Source organism: Salvia hispanica, chromosome 2 (genome assembly GCF_029641045.1).
Source record: "Salvia hispanica isolate PSC_SH4W2 chromosome 2, Shi_PSC_v1, whole genome shotgun sequence".
Lineage (NCBI taxonomy): Eukaryota > Viridiplantae > Streptophyta > Magnoliopsida > Lamiales > Lamiaceae > Salvia > Salvia hispanica.
Window position 1 is genome coordinate 13,400,074 of NC_142693.1, and position 19,906 is coordinate 13,419,979.

At 33.0% G+C, this 19,906-nt stretch overlaps 1 protein-coding gene across 2 annotated transcripts; it reads left to right on the forward strand.

Moving 5' to 3' along the window:
* Positions 1-10,999: 10,999 nt before the first annotated feature.
* On the forward strand, positions 11,000-14,411 carry LOC125203080 (transcription repressor KAN1-like). Of its 2 annotated transcripts, none has more exons than XM_048101357.2 (6): positions 11,000-11,871; positions 11,959-12,035; positions 12,370-12,415; positions 12,514-12,679; positions 13,770-13,896; positions 14,019-14,411. In XM_048101357.2, exons 1-6 carry the CDS (start codon positions 11,286-11,288, stop codon positions 14,130-14,132), a joined length of 1,116 nt encoding a protein of 371 aa, XP_047957314.1. In that variant the 5' UTR covers positions 11,000-11,285; the 3' UTR covers positions 14,133-14,411. The 2 variants fall into 2 exon arrangements, with proteins under 2 accessions (XP_047957314.1, XP_047957324.1); XM_048101367.2 differs by having other exon boundaries at positions 11,002-11,871; positions 13,800-13,896.
* The last annotated feature ends 5,495 nt before the right edge of the window (positions 14,412-19,906 follow it).

Genomic DNA, 19,906 nt, shown 5'->3' on the forward strand with positions numbered 1-19,906 from the left:
TTTTACTCCACATATCAATAGATACGTCTCATCAATTATGTGGAATTATTTGTGCATCAATTTGCAGGGATAAGGTAAAGTATTTTCCCCCATCAAACCCTATTCCTTTCTCCAACATTTTTATTTAAACGAAACTGTTTATAAATGTACATTTTTTTTTTCTTTATTTTGCCATGTATGGTGTAACATCATTTCATATATCTTGGGAATAAAGTGATAAAACTTGGATTAACTCCAATTGGAGAATGAATTAAATTAACACAAAATTAAATATGCTAGCTAGTGGTAATCGTTATCATGCATTAACTTTCACAGGCTTTTCGGCAAGCCAACTTGGTCGTTGGCAATTTTGAATTTCTTTTTTCCATATTTAGCAAGTAATTTTGGTTGCATTTCATGAGAATAAATATCTTCTCTCTCCAAAAAGGAATAGCTCCACTTAATTACGTTACACATTTGAAATCGTAACAAACAGATAAACATAATAATTATAGAATCATGGTGGTGATAAAATAATAATGAAGAAATTATTAATTTTGATAAATAAAAAAATAAAAAAAAGGGAAGTAGTATGTGAGAGTAGCGACAATGCATGAATTGTCAATTAGCACAAATAGCGCGCTTTAAATGCGGGGTAGACAATACGGTCAGCGACTTTCGTCAAGGACAATATCTCTCTCTACTCTCATCCTTGATGTGAAAACTCATCATCTTACACACATTTATACACACACCTAAGGTGTCTCTTCCATTTATTTGTTTTTCCTTTTCCATCATTCCTATATTCAATTTTCGACCACTCCATTTCCAGACATAATATCTCATCTATCCAACTTCTCATATTTGGACTTCAGATGCTATGTATCAATATTTATGTCTTTTATAGGATAGGTTACATTTTAAGCTATATATATATATATAGTTATTAATGCTTTAGTTATGAACTATTAATTCATAACTATAAATGAAAAACCATCTTGGAGATCAATTTTCAGCATTAGCAGACCTAATATGTCAGGTTGATTTTGATGCAAGAAATTGTCCTCGCCACATTTTTGTTAACTTTTTCAAGGTAAGTACATTTAATTACAGTAATTGTGGGGTTGCACTTATATATTGATTGCACATTTTGAATTTGACGATATGGATTTGTTTGAACCACTACAATGTATTGATCAACGTGCAAGTAATCGACCGAACCTCGAACCACACAAAAACCCGATCCAAACTAGGGCTTTGATGCTACTGTGAGGGTTTGTCTATGCACATGTGAAATCACATAGTATGATATTGTTCGTTTTGGCTAAGCCCTCATAGATTTATTATTAAGACACTGAGTAGGGGTTGCACTATACATTACTTGCACGTTTTCTAATTTCTCTATATTGGATGATTGGGGCCGCAACAATTATCCATAATTGAGGACACTCTTTTTATAACAATACATAACGTATCCACATTTTACTATTTTAACACTAGTCATTCCAAAAAAATATTACAAATAAATTGAATCCATGATCAATAGTAGTATATGTTTCTAATAGTTGAAGTTTAAGAAATTACTCCATATATGTATGACTTCAACAACCCCAAATTAATAAAATCATAGTCTTCATCGAGAATTGTTTTGATAGGTTTTGGTAGTGTTTGACTAGTAGGAGTAGTATTACTGTATTAGTTACCATGGTAGATGAGGATGTTTTAACCTACGCATAGTGGCAATAAATACAAGTGCAAAGAAACCACAATTCTATTCTCTGATAATCATAGCGCCATGATAACACCTCCTACCCCTACCCTACCCCACTCCAACCCACCCCCATCCCACAGGGGGTCTTAACTTTTGTCCTTACAAAAAGCAAAGGCAAGAAAGCCTTTCTTTTGGAAAAGGCCTTTATTTCTATTTCTTTCATCAGAGTCACCAGTCACCACCACCACTTTATTTTGTTTCTCTCTCTCTTTCTCTTTCTTTCAGTCACATGTACGTCTGTTGTGTTGTGTATGCAAGTATTAAAATACATATATATAAATATATTTAATTAATAATGTGTGTATTGGGTGGACTTTGATTCAATCATGAAGCAATCGATTACAAAATGATTTACAATCTCCCAAACATATCCATCTTTTCTGTTCTGCCAAAAAAGGTGGTGTACCCTTCTGCCCCCCTTTCATTTATTACTCAGTTTTCGAGGAATGGGTCTTTTCATCTTCTTTTATCTCTACCTATGCCGTTTACTACTACTACTATTACTAATCAAGGAAAACATTTATCATAATGATTAATCTAATGAAATTAATCCTCTTAGATCATGCATTTAGATTTAAACATGATGTCTAAAAGTTTTGGAAAATAACGCACTATTACATAAAAAATCGGTTACTCAAATTTGTCTCTACAAACTATATCTAGAAACAATATAATTAAAGCCATAGATAGTATTTCATTTGAGAATTTCTAACGAGAATATGGTCCACTTTACAATTGCAATGGATGCTATCTGAGGTGAAGCAAGAATTTTGGGGCTGGGGCAGAAGTTAATGTTAAGAGTCTGAGGAGTTTTTCGATGTCACCATGTTAGTAAAAATACTTGCTAGATTTCACTTCCAAGAGTCTTTACTAGTTTCAAGGTTTTATTCTCCAAAAGATGATGAATGTAGTCATATTTCAGTTTAACAAGTTTTGTCCTTGAATTGAACCTTAGATTCTTTGTGACTCGTTTTAATTTTACTATAAAAGCTATGATTCACTTGGATTTTACATAGTTTCAGAGGATAGTTTTACTTGGATTTGATTGTATATTGCGTATTTTGAGACATGGTTGTAGCTACTTCTCTATGATATTGGTATTTTGACCATCTTGTGAAGAATGTGTAGAAAAAGGATCGAAAATGGGCTTAAATGGCGAAAGGAAGCATCGGGATGGAAAAAGGACGAAATTGCAGCACAAAGCTGGCAAACCACCAGCTTCGCATCATTACCAACCTGGCAACTCGCCAGGTCCTTTGCCCAGAATTGCCGAGAGCAGCTGGCGACCCGCCAGCTTCAACATGCAACGAACCTGGCGACTCGCCAGGTTTGGCCGACTCTTCTAAACAAGGAAATTCGAGCCCTAATTATATATACCATGCATGGAACGCCTCCTACAATATTCTACACGCCTCCTACCCCAGAAATACCACTTTTTCACCTAGGAAGAAGAGAAGAACGAGCAGAGGACGAGTAGTCATCGCAAGATTGAAGACGAGACCTCCAATCCGCCCAATCCGATTCTAGGAGTTCATCTTTTAATTTTATTCTTGTTCAAACAATGTTTTTGAATATTTCTTTGAATATTTCTTTGACTTTTGTGTTGAACATGAGTAGCTAAATCCTTCGTAGAGTTCTACGGGGGAGATACAATGATTCTTATGTTTAATTGATTTCCTTTTTCTATGTCTTGACTCATGTGATTATTTTGATTTCTTTTGTGCTTATATATTTATTTGACTGATCACCTTATAAATGCATGTGAATTTTACTACAAGAACTGAGAAGTGAGTAGTTTAATTTGAAAGAGAAGAAATTGACGTCTTTGCCAATATAATCGAGAGATTTGAGCCTTTGAATGAAGCTAAGTATCTTAGGAGCTATTAGGAGTTGTTGCCTTAGTTCTAGGAAGGAGACTTCGGTTCAAGGTAGCAATATACAAATTATATGCTTCTAGGGCAAATATAGTTTTACCTTAATGATAGCTTAATAACCCTTGAGACCCTTTGTTAGCATAGTTTGGAAGTTAATTGAGCATAGGATAATTATTATCGATCCCGTGGGATTCTACTTTTCTCATCCTTGATCTACACCCATTTTCTCCTATTTGTTTTTAGTTATCTAGTTGTTTTTAATTGCTTTTAAGTAGATTTAGAAAAATCAAAACTTTCCGATTCATCTAGATAGTAGTTGAGGTTGGTTCGTGGTAATTAGATTGACACTGATTGTCTCTGTGGATACGATATTCTTTGCTTACTATTTGCTACATTAGCCCCGTACACTTGCGGGTTTACTTGTGTTAAAAATAAGTTGAGTCAAGCTACCCATAATAAGTGTACGGGATTATTGCAGTGATGATAAGTAAGAGTATCGTATCCCATATAGACTAATTATGTCAACTTAACTCTACCAAGAACTTTAACTATACTTTTTTTATTAATAAAAAAGGCTCGAGCCGGTAAGAGGCAACCTAACACCATCCTAATAAAACAAAAATTAAAAGAAGAGCTAACACTAGCCAACTACAAAGCCTAAGAAATACGTGCTACAACAAAACACGAAAGGAAGCAAAAATGCAAGGTTGGGATCCAATGTTATAATATGGAGAAAATGTAGAATTAAAAAATATGATGCACAATTCCAAGCTTATATCCAATTAATTCCCGTTGCCTTTAAGTGTCCTAGAGTTATTGGGTCGGTCACTTAGATTAAACCCCCTCCGAAGGTGAGAAATCCATAGATTAGAAGTTAGGATCAAAGTCTCCTTTAAATATCTAACATCTAACTCCCAAAAACAATTAAAACCAATGATCTCACGTGAAACCTCAATCAACTCTCCCGAGTTCTATTGATTAAAGTGTGAATTAATTTTTTCTAGGTTAATTATTTCATCTCCCGATTGATTTAATTGATCCTAATTAACACATTCAGAGGTAGTTAATCTATTGAATGAAAACTGCAGAAGATACAATCCAAGCAACAACAAGAGCAAGGTAAAGGGGAAATCGGTCGAATATAAACTTATGAAATTAGTACATCTTCACCAAGAATCCTACAATATGTCTTTAGCTACTTATGTTCACTGTGAAACTCAAGTTCAATACAATCAATATTACAACATGGCCAAAGGCAATGCCTTTTTATTCCCTCCCAACCTTTCGCAAGCAATGTGCAAATTTTAAGTAACTATGAGATATTTTTTTATTTATTAGACATTTCTAGCGTCGCTGATTAGATATATATAACTAATGGAGAGTGATCAATTGTCAACTCATCATTTAATTGTTAACTACAACTAATTTAAGACCATAAGATTTTCGAAAACTTGTGGTCTACAATATGCCACGTGTAATTTTCATTTTTATTAATTAAATAGAAAAACATACGTAAAAAAAAACTACCAAATTAGGGTTTTAGATGAAAATGTCAATGTAGTGTTTCGAAAACATCAACACAATGCTTTGAGAATGTCAACACAATGCCTTGAGAATGTTAACACATTGCGTATATTGACATTCTACATGTATTATATTAACATATATTTTATATATCATGTTGACATTCGTTGCCGTACGAAAAATTGAAAATTTTCGTAATTTTTTTAAATTTTGACATCGGAACATAGACAAGTGAAATCTTGTTAGAATCCTTATTAAATTATCTTTAATTTGATATATGTTGTGCGGAAAAATAATTTAAATCGAGAAAGTCAGATGCGTTTTAAAGTTATGAGATATTTTTCAAAAAGTTAGTTACAACTAATTTGTTGTAAATTGACCTTAATACCCTTATTGACGTTTTTTTTAACGTATTACCATTCCGGGGCTAATGATCTAGGCCCTTAATTTGAATATCCAATGGCTATTATTTAATTGTAGTTAACAATTAAATATTGAATTAACAATATAACACTCCCCTATAACAAATAATATTAATGAAGTATTTTATATAGATTAATTACATACAGACTGAGCATGTTATATGTACTGATTTTCTATAATACATAGTATATAGATTTTTTTAGTATAAACACAAATTGTGTATGTACATGTACAAATTACTATCTATAAGTTACATTGATTGTACTATAAAAAATCATTGGAGCATATACAATTGTGATTTCGGTAGAATAATTTTGAAATTTGAAATTGCCTTTTAATTTGATATATGGTATGGTAAATAAAAAAATTATATTGAAAAAATTATAAGAAATTTAATATTTTGAGGTATCTTAAGAGAGAGAATTTATTTCCAGATCTGTGACAAAATGACTCATAGAGCCTTGTTTTCTTATTTTTTGGTTAAAATGTATGACATTTGGCATTTTATAGTCATGAAATATTAAAATTGTGTGGTCTAGATTATTTGTAAGTTAACACATAAGATCTAGTTATTTTTTAAAGCATCCCAATATGTTCAGATTAATTAAGATAGGAAAATAACCCTAAATAAATCAGATACCGTGATTGAGGACAACAGCTGGGACTTGGGATAGAGAATTACAAAACATTTTGAGGGACCTAATGAAAAATGTTGCACATGCATGATAATAGTGACTGTTCAAGGACGATAATAGTATGTTCTTTTCACATTTATAATTATTTTGACCCCATAAAATAGACCTATAATCAATTTTGTATGTCTATATGTTTTTTGTTAAACAAGCTAAAACCCCCTTGAAAAATATACTACTATAATTAATTATGAGATCCCTATATCACAGGACGAGAGCTTTCTTTCCTCATGTGCAATCTTTAAATTATTATGTGTTGAATGTCTATTTGAGGAACTCACATTCTTATCTTAATATGATGTTGGAACATGTTTATTTAAATATCAAAAGACCAAAAAGTAATAGCGTATATTTTGCTCGTGTCCTAATATTGCATACGTAACTCTCATACTACTTCCACTTCATTAAGAATCAACATTGACTCTCAATTTTATATAACTGGATCTAGAAAACAGTCTAAAGGTTGACGAATAAAATAAGCAACTGAAAATAATGTAACGCTCCCTTCGTTCCCATTTAAGTGATTCGTATTTTTTTTTAGATTGTCCTGACTAAAGTGATGTATTTCTTTTTTTTTTTACAAGAAAATGAAATAAGTCACTGTAGATGAAACGTCCCATAAAAGATAATTACGTTATGATGTTTCATCTAACCTTTTTGCAAGAACTTGTGTGAGCTCTTCATCATAATAAGCGGCAAACATTTTGTTAAAAATAATTATTTGTATGATTAAAATTAGGACTTAGGAGTGGTGCTCTTATTCTTTTGATTAACGGATGAGAGACTTTTGACAAATAAAGAGTACTAAAATATTTCGAGGTCCTCATTTATCGTATTTCTTATTTGATAAAAGATTATACTCCATATTTAGTTCAAAACCAAAAAGAAAAATAAAACTTAGCATCCAAAACACAAAGAAAAAAAATCATCCACTTTGATGAGAATATCTTATACTGTTCGTTTTTTTCAAGCAATAATGAAATTTGACCAATATATATGATGTGTCTGTTTGGATATGATAACAATAAAAAAAACGAGGTCCATATTTATCGAGTGTGTAATAAATTTAAAAATATGTTTAGTTTAAAACCGAAATGAAAAAAAATGAAAACCTAACATTTAAAACACAGATGAATTAAACATATTATTCAATAGATTTGCATATGCATCATCTCTCCAAGAAATACTTATATCGTTTGTTTTTATCAAACAATAATGAAACTTAACTAATTAATATATATCGATGTGTGACATGTGTCGATTTGGTTTGGTGTGATACTAATATCATAATCCATCAACTTGAACTTGTTAGAGGAAAAGTCATTGTGAACTCAATTTGAGTTGAAGACATAATATATACCAAGCACAAGAAGAATCTTCTTAGCATTTCTTTTTTTGGGCCACTTGATTAACAGACTAAGAGACACACTCACGTGCCATTCCTTAATAACTACTCCCTATTGTGAATATTGATTCATAAAATTGACGTGTCAAGTGATCACAAATTATTAAATAATTCTTACATGCTTCTTCACATTGAAAACTAATAGTAATATCTGAATATATATTCCTTCTAAATTTGTAATTCATAATTCACTTTATGGATACCATTTAATGAAAAAAATTAGGACTAATTAAAAACATTTAAATTGGACTTGTTGAATATATAGTTAATTATACACCAAAAGTGAAGATAATCTCATAATTCGCTCGAAGTAAGAATCATTAAACTTTCTATTTAGATTCAGACCGGCCTAAGAGAATGTCTAGGATATAATTATTTTTCAATAATCTCGTCTTGATGACTTTTACAATCCCGATAGGTCCAGGTTTACACTTGTAGATCTACTTGCTCCCAGCGAGCTCTCAACATGTTAGATCTCAAAATCATAAACATCCTTATCTATCATAAATTGTAGTTTGGATTTCATCGTCTATTCCCAATGACTATCTGAATCAATCACTGCATTCTCGTGGTTCTAGGGATCATGCTCATTCTAATCAGAAACCAAGTTAGAAGACTACTAGATCAATGGACCTATATCAAGTACTCTAGATACCTTCCACTACGATGTGGCTCCACATTCTTAGGTACATAAATTGACGTAGTTGGTGCAAATTGTTCTTGTGATACATTATTTGATTTCTGGAACACTGAAGCATCTTAGTTATTAGCTATCACACTTCTAAGCTTATGGTTTTTCACATTATCTTCCTCCAAGAACTCGGCATCTGTACTGACATATACCTTCTTACACATTTCCAAATATTGATTGTCCGTTCAAATCCAAATTACAAGTGTAATCTGGACTCCCATTTAAATTAATTTAATTTATTTCTCATGTTTAAAGTTACAATGTCTAGTAATTAATTTAAGTCACCTATTATCTTTAGTTAATTATTACTACCTTTGTCCCCTTAAATTTTGTTATATTTTTCCATTTCTGTTCGTTCCACAAAATTTGTCACATTTCACTTTTTACCATTTTTGGTAGTGGACCTCATATTCCACTAACTCATTCCAAGTCACAATTTTGTTATAAAATTAATATAATAAAAGTAGATCCACTCTCCACTTATCTTTTCAACTCAATTTTTATTACTTTTTTTAAAACTCATGCCCATTGAAACATTTAAATACTACTCCTTGTCCATAAAAAAATTTAAAAAAATATAAACACTTTGGGGAATTAATTGGGGAAAGATGGAGCTCAAATCTCCGTAGAGCTAAAAGACAGAATTCATAAAAGGCAATGTTTGAAGAAAATATAATAGAAAAACACGATGGCTAATATCCAAAACAAAGATATGAATATAAATGAGTGAGATAAATGAAGAAGACGCTGTTCCCAATGTACATAAAGCACATCCATAACCTCATCATTCAATAATCATTGATAGACTAGCTAGGTGCAAAGCATTCACTATTCAATACAAAGACCCCTACACCATTAATACTGCATGCAATATATATATTTTAAAAATACAAATATTAGTAGTATTAATTAAATATTATAGATTCAACCTAGGGTTTTGCAAAATTCATGGCATAATTAAAACAGCAATTTGATATGTATTGATCATGGAGTGAAGACATAATAAAACCTAAGATGGCAGACAAAGTTGTTGAAAGATTAGAAGGGAATATTTGGGAGTATGTAAGAATTCGAGAATTAGAAGGTAATGTGGGTTTATTGTGGTTGCTAATTCCACACCATCACTACCAAACAAACAAACCTTTAATTTGTGGGTCTCCCCTCGTTCACACAAGTCAATGCCAATGCTCTCTCTCTCTCTCTCCTCTCTCTGTATAACAAATTATACTAATAATTATACACTATAATAACTATATACATGCTGCAGCTTAATTATGACCTTCCAATATTTTATTCATTCATATCCAGGGTTCTTAATAACTAATTGATTTAAGCTGGTCATCACGCATGTTATAATAATATCCTAGCTATTTCGTATCTGAGTTGGTAATGTCTCACCTCAATAGTTAATTCGACATGATATACATCCTCTTAGCTCAATAGCTATATACATAAGTTGTATGGACCAATCCCTCTATCACCAGTAATATTATAATAGAACTTATGGATCTATTATAGTATTAAAACGGGTTGCCGACTGTGGCCATGTTTAACTAATTCAACAATATATCTAACTGAAACCGAAAAAATGATTGATCTAGTAGTATATATATCTAGACTGCAACTAAAAATAACACTCCCTCCGTCCCACTTTAGGAGTCCCGGTTTACTACTTTTGGGTGTCCCACTTTAGGAGTCCCGGTTGGAATATTCCATAATTGGTAATAGGCCCCACATTCCACTCACATTTTATTATAAAACTAATATATAAAAGTAGGACTTACATTTCACCATCTTTTTTCATTAACTTTCCTTTATATTTCTTAAAATTCGTGCCGAACTGAACCGAGACTCCTAAAGTTGGACGGAGGGAGTAAGATTTTAAATTTGGATCAGTTCGATAGAGGGCTGATATCCAACCTACTGAACCACTATATAAGTTGGACCACTTCTACTGTTACCATTTGATTTTAGGATAAAACTCTATTAACATTTTTGAGTTTGAAAACTAGTAGTACTACAACATATTTTATGTGGCAGTATAAAAGTTTATAAATGCATGTGTGACTAAATTTGCAGCACCTAAAGCTATAGCAATATCTATTCCTACTAGACATTTTAGTTGCAAAGGAGAAAGCACAAATAAGAGCAAAGACATGTGATGGCATCACAATACAATGAAGTGAAAAGAATAAATAGTTAAAAAAACTGGAAGAAGTTGAAAAGTAGCTAGGGAGTAATAAATTAGGATGGTGTTTCATTTGATGAGAAAAGAGTGTAATTTAGGCTAAAAGAGAGTAAGTAAAATTGATGTGAAATAGGGCCCATGGCCATGGGTAACACGAAAATAGGATTTCTTTAATAAGCATCCAAGCTGAGTTTTTTAACACAGAAAAGAAACAATAATGTGTGTTCGTGTGTGTATTTTTTTGTGTCCGTATGTCTATGTCTGTATTGGGTAAGAGAGAAAGTGACTCATGGAAGAGTGGTAACTTTCTGTTTCAAGATTTTTTAACCCGTCGTCTACGGGGAAAATAAATTTTCAATTTCATCAAACATTTTTTTTTAATTTAATTATTTTTCTTATTCCATCTTATCTCTCATTCATTCATTGCCACCATTGCGTGTTTTGACTAGTGAATTACACAGACACCTCTCTCTCTCTCTCTCTCTTCTAGTGTCATTTTCCAAGATATACTCTCGAGGAATTACACAGACACAAAATCCATCCCCTCCTTCCTCCTTTCCATTCATTTCTGGAATTCCCCTCTTATTCTCCTCCTTTCACCACTCCTTTTCCTCTTCTTTTCTCATTTTTGAACTCTCTCCAACAATTGTCTCTTCACTACTTTCACACAAATCTTTTGATTTTCGATAAATGAGATAGAGAGCCTTCTTGTATCGAAAACCTAGGTCATAACAAAATATGCCTTTGGAAGGATTATTCATGGAGGCCTCATCTTCTCCGGATCTATCGCTCCAAATCAGCCCGCCCAACTCATCGAGATCCAAGGGCTCAGAGCTCTCGTTGGGGCAGCAGCAGCACCAGCACCAGCAAGATCAACAGCAGCAAAACCCTTACCTGAATCAGATCGACGGCCTCAGGCCCATCAAGGGCATCCCGGTCTACCCGAACCGCCCCTTCCCGTTCCTTCCCCTCGAAGGAAAGGATCCAAAGATGTGCTTCTACCAAATGCCTCCTTCTTTCAGTTTGGATCATCATCATCATCATCAGATGCAGTTCCTCGGACACCCCAGCGCCCCGCCCTCGCTTCCTGGGTACAGGATTGGGGGCGGGGCCGGGGGAGGGAGGTATAGTGGGATTTACAATGGGACGACTTCTCCGTCTTACCATCCTCAGCTACACCACCACGAGGCTTCCTCGATTGTGAGATCGAGGTTCCTCCCGAGGCTGCCGGCCAAGAGGAGCATGAGGGCCCCGCGGATGCGCTGGACGAGCACCCTCCACGCGCGGTTCGTTCATGCAGTCGAGCTCCTCGGCGGCCATGAAAGTAAACCACAAATTCATTTTAATCTCTTCATTTTTCTTTGAAATCTGGATTTTAGGTTTTGGATTAATTGGTTGCGATTGGATGTAGGGGCGACGCCGAAGTCGGTGCTTGAGCTGATGGATGTGAAGGATCTCACTCTAGCTCATGTGAAGAGCCATTTGCAGGTAGAGCTATTAATTAAAAATAGTGGTAATAGTGATTAGTTAGGCAGCTATGGGGAAAAGAATAGAAAAATAATTACACAAAGAGAGTCCGTCTGTTGCTCCGGCACAGTAGCCGAGGAATGCAGACTGAATGAATGAATGGGGAAGGAAAGAAGCCTTGGGGCTCGAAACAAGAAGAAGAAGAAGGAGAGTGACAAAGTCATAATTTGTCAATAATATAGTAGAGAGAGAAACAATAGTACTCACTCACTAACTACTTTTTTCATGCTTCAACTTTTATTAATGCTGCTGATTTGATTTAAATTTCCAATTCTCATAAATTGCTTCTATGCAGATGTATCGAACTGTTAAAACCACTGACAGACCTGCAGCTTCCTCAGGTACATTATAATTCGGATTGCAAAGCCCCAATTTTACTTACCCATTTAACTGTTTTCTCATTATCCATCTTTTAATTAAACAAATTAATGCCACGTAGATTGCTCCGGCGAGGACGATCTCTCCACCATCGGCGGCGGTAGCAGCGACGCGGCCGGGCTTCGCCTTTTCATGGATCAACGAGGGCCCGCCTCCGACGAATCTTCGCCTCGAGATGGTGACTATCCTTCCACCACGGCTACTACATTGTGGAGCAACTCTTCCAGGTATGCTAATTTTGCATGGTAACTTAATTGTGAACAATTTTGTGAAGAATTAATAAAAGGGTTTTTTTTTATTTCTTAATTAATTTTGGCAGCTTTTGCTTTTGTGGTGATTCTTTTCTTTAGGAATGTGTTTATGTATAATCTTTATTTCTGGGGAGATTTAAATTTAATACTGATCATGGATTGGGTGATGGGATACTGAAAGAAAAGGTCAGAAAACACCAATATCAAAAGCCAGAATTAAGATAAAAGAAAGCAATTCCACAGCTAGCTGCTGTACTGCTTTTTCTTTTTCTAGTTTGAATTATTTCTTTCATTCTGTTCATAAAGTTTTATTTTAATTCTTTGTTCTTATTCTCTTCACGAGGTAAAAATCTGTACATATACAACCAAAACAGGAGCAGTGCTTTGACTTATAATATTTTTTTCTCTTCATTTTTTATAAATTTTCAAATATATTTGCATTTTTCAAACCATGCACTGGATGAATTGTACATTAGAATATTGTCTAGTGATTCTGATTTTTTTTCTAGATTGTAGGTTTCCTTGCAGATAAATGGTTGTTTTTGAATTGTTTATTAACCATTTTAGTGATATAGAGTTTCCCTATATAGCAGTTTGAATTTTCACATCTCCAAAGTCTGATTTTGGGGAACAAATTTACCAACCCATCCAAAACTTTCCACTTTCATATTCAACTATCAGTCAAAATTAACAAATTAATGGCTGACACATTCTGAGTATTGACCATAACGATGAAAATAAAAATAAATGATTTGACATAGGTATGTGGAGCTAAGTTGACTATAAATATTAGTATTAGATTAAATTCAGCAAATAAACTAAATTAATTATTTATTGGATCTTAATTTATGGAATACCTTTTGTTTCTTATGCTATCCATGCAAATTAAATATTGTATACTTTCTTATACGTATGTAACATTTACCCTCACATAGAACATAAATCTTTTAATTATAGGTCTTGCAATAGTTGGGGTGGAAGCATTGTATTTTAATTAGTGGAACTTTTGTAGTTTCTTAAATAATGAATAATTAATAAATTTCTCTTTTTTTTTACTATTATAAAGATGCAGTTATCTAAATGTTATCAATAATAGGGAATGTTGGGCACAAAACAATAGTGTTGGTGAATCACATGGCATGGTACGATCATCCTCCTTTCCATCTGATGCAAATGTTTGTCCTTTGATAGAGGTAAATTGTTTCATCTCTTCTTCAAAATTTAAGGGTTTTCAACCATATTACTATTTGTCCTAAAAAATAATGCTTGGAAAAAGGACTATTAGCTCACTTGTACCAATATCTATGATTTTCAGGAGAGTGAAACTTCGTGTCCAAAGAGCTACGAGATGCCGGGGAACGAAAGTTACAAGAGCCCGAGCCTAGAGTTCACATTGGGGTTGAACAGACAGAATTGGGATGAAAAATAGCAAAATTAGGCAGCTTGTTTTTTTATCTCCATTTTGAAATGCATATATATTGATCCTTCGACTGAAATTTGAGAAGGCGATATATTGCGTATATGAAGAGCTAGGCAGTAGGATCGCAGATCAAGAGGATGAAGTGATTCTGGTTTTCTTAGAATATTTTAATTTTCTTTTGTTAAATATATTTTTAGGTTTATCTAACTTGACATTCTTCTTTCTTTCCTTTTTTTCCCTCTGGCTGGTTTGGAGGTTGGGTATAAGATTAAAATGCTTATTTTTGTATGTTCACATTCGATTCAACTTATGTTTCTCCAGCGAATGTACTTTGTGATCGTATGCAGAAAATGATGATACTATATATACATAGTTTTTGTTGATGAAATAATTAAAATACGATGGGAATATATATTTACTAAAATCAATACTTATAAGGCATTTTTAGCTACCTATGTATAGTGTTTTGTTAGTAATTACTAATTTCACAACTATGAATGCAAAATCGATTTAAAAACGCTATACATGTCATGTTCTTCAAATTTAAAGGATTATTGACGATTAGTTATTCAAAATAAGTGCTTTTTCTATGAACTTGAGAGTTGGCCAAAACAATTGATCATGAATGTTGTAATGGGTGCCAATTTACCACAAATTCAATGAGTTGCCGAATTTGATTTGATGCTCGTCGGGATGTTAAGGTGGACTCGTCGATCGTTTCATCAAACGGCGACGTCATTTCGCTTCTTTAGGATTTACAATTAAAATCCAATTTTACACCCTCAAAATCTCATCCCCCTCTCTCTCACATGCTTCAAGTTGCGATTCTGGATTGTATGACTAGCGATAGAAACCTCGTCGTCTTCGTTTCCTAAAACCTCATTTGATTCATTTCTACCATTTTGAACCCGGAAGAGCCGAAGATATGGGGAGATGGGAGAAGAAGAAGAAGAAGTCGATATTGGCATCTCATCTCATGAATTGTATTTTGCTTTTAGTAGTATAAAATAAAGTTGTTTAGATATCTAGATTTGCTATGCCAACTTTATTTTCGTCATGTAATCTTCCGTGCGATGCACTTACATCGAATACATCCTTAACAAAGTTTATGATTTTTTTTGGCAACTTTACATTTCAAATAGTTGCTATGCACTAAAAACTCAAAATTAAATTATTTATAAAACCTATATTCTATTCGAAGTGTTTTGGTAGAAAATACTAGGGAAATTTTTGAATGAGTAAATCACAACTTTTAGTTGACTTCTAGTTTATCCCACAACTTACAAAGTTAGCTAATTAAATAATACTGTAACTTATATACCACTTTTGCAATTGTCTAATAACTTAAATTTCCAACAATTATATGGTGACATGGATGTCCGTATTGTCGTACGTGAACATAAACGACGTTTATTTAAAACAACATTGTCTCAACCATTCCATCATTTTCAGATTTAGGGCTTTTTTTCACAAGACAAAAATGGTTCGATCATATTTTTTTTAATTCTGCAGGACAACATTAGAATGTAATGTCATTAAATAATGCCACATAAATGTCATATGACAAAGTAATGCCACATACTCGCCGCAAATTTTAAGTTATGAGACAATTACGAAAATGTTCAAGTCATGATTTAATCAGCTAATTTTGTAAATTATGTGTAAATCGGAAGTCGACGATAAGTTGTTATTTAATTGACGATTTTCTTTGAAATACTATGTTTTCTTTTTCCTAATTTAAGATGGGCCCAATGTGCTGTAGACAACCAGAATAAACTTTGGGAACAGAAGAGGCCCAAATCAAAAGATCCTGAAAATAAAACGAAATAGTGCGCCCTCTTATGTTCATTCTATTTAGATTTGGAGCTATCATATTCCACAATGGCCCCAAATGTTTGAGGTGAAAGGGCATCACTCTCCTTTACCAATTTTTTTTGTTTCTCTTCCGTTTTGTTATTGCTTATTTAATCTGTTTGTGAGTTTCTTCCTTAATCTGTGTATTGATTTTTTATGATTAGCTCTGCGCCTATTGTATCTGGAATTGGAACTGGTACTGGTACTGAATCTCTTCTTCTCTTTTGTAGGTAAAGTTGGGCTGGGATATTTGCGCATTTATATGTACATCAGTGGCGGACGCAGGATTTTAACACTGGGGGTCCCAAACTAACGTTATCAAGTTGTGTATTTTTAGTATCAATAAGGCCAGAAACAATCACGACATGGACAATACGGATGACGTGAGATAAATAATTTGAAAATGAGAAATATAAGTTAAAATACGTACGAAGATAGTGTCAACGTCGAAATAATTGAAGAATATAAATTTAAATAAAAAACATAATTTTAAAATTAAATAATATGAATATATATGGTTATTAATGTAACTAAATAAATGTTTTTATTTTTAAATTATAAAAATTACTACTTTGTAATGTTACAATAATAATTTTTTACAAATTAAAAAAAAACAAAACTTATATAACTAGAAAAAACATAAATATATTAATCTAGCTATGAGAAAGTAAAGAACCATGAATAAATTAATGGATAAATAAATCTATTTAGTTGCCTAGCTCTGAGAAAATCGCAAAAGTCAACATATATATTCGCCACCACCACAAGAATTCGAACCTGTGAACATCCTTGTAACTTGGCCGACGAATTGACCAACTGAGCTATGTATTCATTTGCCAGTCTTATTATGAATACTACATATACAGTAACATCCAAATTGAGTGGGGGTTCCAAGGGACCCCCATGGCCCTTAGTGGGTCCGCCTCTGATGTACATGACTTGTAAGCAATGGCGGATCCAAAAATTGATAATCGTGGGTCGGAATAAATGAGATAAATAATAATCCCTCTGTTCTGTTGTAGTAAAGTCATATTCTTTCGACGCGAAAATTAAGAAAACACTACTTTATTATAGTGGAACATTCTAAAATGAAAAATTAACTCAACTATTTGGAACGCGGGAAATATATATTTAAGTAATTATTTTTAATAAAAAAATATTAAAATTTAAATAGCACTATGTTATGTTGTGCATGATAATTGGCTTCGATGAGTATTCAAACTCTGAAAACAACTAAATACTCCTTCCGTCCACAAAAAATAGGGCACATTTGTCATTTTTAGTTGTCCACGAAAAATGGTGCCCATTCAAATAATATGGACCCCACAGCATAATGTGACGTATGTACTGAATTACGGTACGTTATACCGAAATGGAGGTAACAAAATTTAATGATATCCTCTTCTAACCGCACCCTCACTTACTCTTTTGATTTTCATGACTTCCACACCGCCTTCGAACCCCTAATAGAAAGCGACTTGAAAGAAATGTAACAGAAAACGACTCAAAAAAGTGAGTAGAAAGTGGATCTTACTTTTATATATTAGTTTTATAATAAAATCTGAATTCGAATGAGTTAGACCATCTACAAGAGTACATTAAAACGTAAAATGAGATAGGTGAGTTCGACATGTTTATATCAATATTCATATCCAGACGACACGTCACCTACTTTCGTGTAGTTAATTTCTCATTTTCCATCATGATTTTCATATTTACAACTAATCTCGTGTTGTATCATTGTCGTGTATGAATCTAGAATAATTGAATTTGAAATTCGAATTCTGTTTGCGTTGAATACTCATTTCAAGGGTTGTGTGTTGGATAAAAAAAAAAACATTTCCACAACCTCAACAAACTACACAAAAACCTACACAAATTCAATCAAGACACAATAAAATATCTACATGCTTGTCCTTGATTTGGTATAATCACCGAATCTGTTCCTTTTATCTTTAATCTGTCGAACCCACTATACTTAGGTTGATGTCTTTAAACTGGACGTATTTGAGTTTTGTCTCCCACTACATCACGCTCAATCAAAATTCGAATCTCGTTGACCACGAAGCAATTTTTTATGCGAACTGTTTTCTCTAAATGAAGTTCGGGATATCAACAAGGCCTGTCAATATGCTTTCCAAACAAAACCAATCGAGATATCTCATGTTCTATAATATCACACATCTGTTTCGCCTCAGCGGGAATTCCTACGGATATGACAAAGCTAGATAGCAAAATAAAATAAATAGTTAATGATATATAAATAATAATTCCATGTGCGTAGATTCGGGGTTCAAGTGATCTTACTTACTTGAGCCCCCTTTTCGAATGAAAAATGAAAATGCACACTTTATTTGTATATCATCATATTTGAGTACGCATTCGCTCTCGTATAAATCACTATCAATACTACCAGGTTTCTCAAGTGGAACACTATCAAAACTGAAATGGTTGTCGAATGGATGTATCAAGTGGATCACTCTTAGAGCTGCATTGTCGAACGTGACATATGTACTGAAGTAAGGTACCTGGAGTACCAAATTTTGTTACCGACATTTCGGTATAACGTACCGTACTTCAGTACATACGTCACATTACAATACTCACATTTCCACTAACACTATTTCTCTCTTACTTTTTTTCCTTTTTTCTCTTACTAATAATATGAACCTCACATTCCACTAACATTACTTTTCTCTTACATTTTTTCCCTTCTCTCTTGCTTTTTTCTCTTCTCTCTTACTTTACCATTAAAATTTTTGATATATAATTAAATTTATAACAAATTATCTGCATTGAAAATAATGCAGATAACCTTTCTTTGAATTTAATAGTTTTATTAATAATAATTAATAAGAATTAACATACTAACATTATTTTAAATTTGAAAAGAATCATATATAAATTGAAATAATATTGACACAAATAAAGTAATGGACTAATTTTGGACCAAAAATAAAGCTATATACTCCCTTCGTCCGCCATTAGGAATCCCGGTTTACCATTTTAGTCCGTCCTTTATTAGGAGTTTCGGTTCACTTTTACTATAAATGGTAGTTACACCTCACTTTCCACTAACTCATTCTACTCATAATCTATTATAAAACTAATACTCCCTCTGTCTCAAGATAAGTGAGCACAAATTTTTCGGCACGAGATTTAAGGAAATGAGGTTTTGTTAGTAAAGTGGAAAGTGAATGAAGTAAGAGAGTTAATAAAGTGGAGAGAAAAAAGTAAGAGATAGAATACAAAAAAGGAAATGACTCACTTATCTTGGGATGTCCCAAAAAGGAATGTGAGTCGCTTATCTTGGGACGGAGGGAGTATATAAAAATGAGTCTCACATTCCACTATCTTTTTTCACCCACTTTCCTTTATATTTCTTAAAACCCGTACCGAACTCAAATGAGACTCCTAATAGTGAACGGAGGGGATAACGACAACGAATTATACTACTCTATAAATCTCCATAATTAGTACGCAAATTTTATTAAAAAAACAGTTTTCAGATCCATACCACCGGCTTATTTCTAAATGAGTTTCAAATATTGGTGAAAACCTAACAAATATGAGACTAAAATCGAAAAGATTCGTGCTAGGGTTTAATAAATAGATCATTTTCTCATAATACTCTTATATAAATTATGTTAAATAAAATCAGGCCAAAAAAAAGCCTCCCAAATATAAGAAATAAAACTACAGGCCAAATAAATTAAAATGAATGGAGTATGAAATAACTTAGAATCTCATATTGAAACAGCCCAAATAGATGAAAACCATGGACCAATTGTAGATTAAATAGCAACCCAATAACAATAAAATAAGCCCAAACGAATTTTTATAATCAATTACCATAACCTAAATATCACATTATGAAACAATTAAATCAAGTAAACTACAGCCAGTTATGGGCTGAAAACTGAGCAAAT

Bases quoted from the DNA above. Each gene is read 5' to 3' on its own strand.
- LOC125203080 (XM_048101357.2), top strand. From the start codon at position 11,286: ATGCCTTTGGAAGGATTATTCATGGAGGCCTCATCTTCTCCGGATCTA. The intron at 12,416-12,513 runs GTACATTATAAT...AATGCCACGTAG, and splicing joins CAGACCTGCAGCTTCCTCAG to ATTGCTCCGGCGAGGACGAT. The intron at 13,897-14,018 runs GTAAATTGTTTC...TATGATTTTCAG, and splicing joins ATGTTTGTCCTTTGATAGAG to GAGAGTGAAACTTCGTGTCC.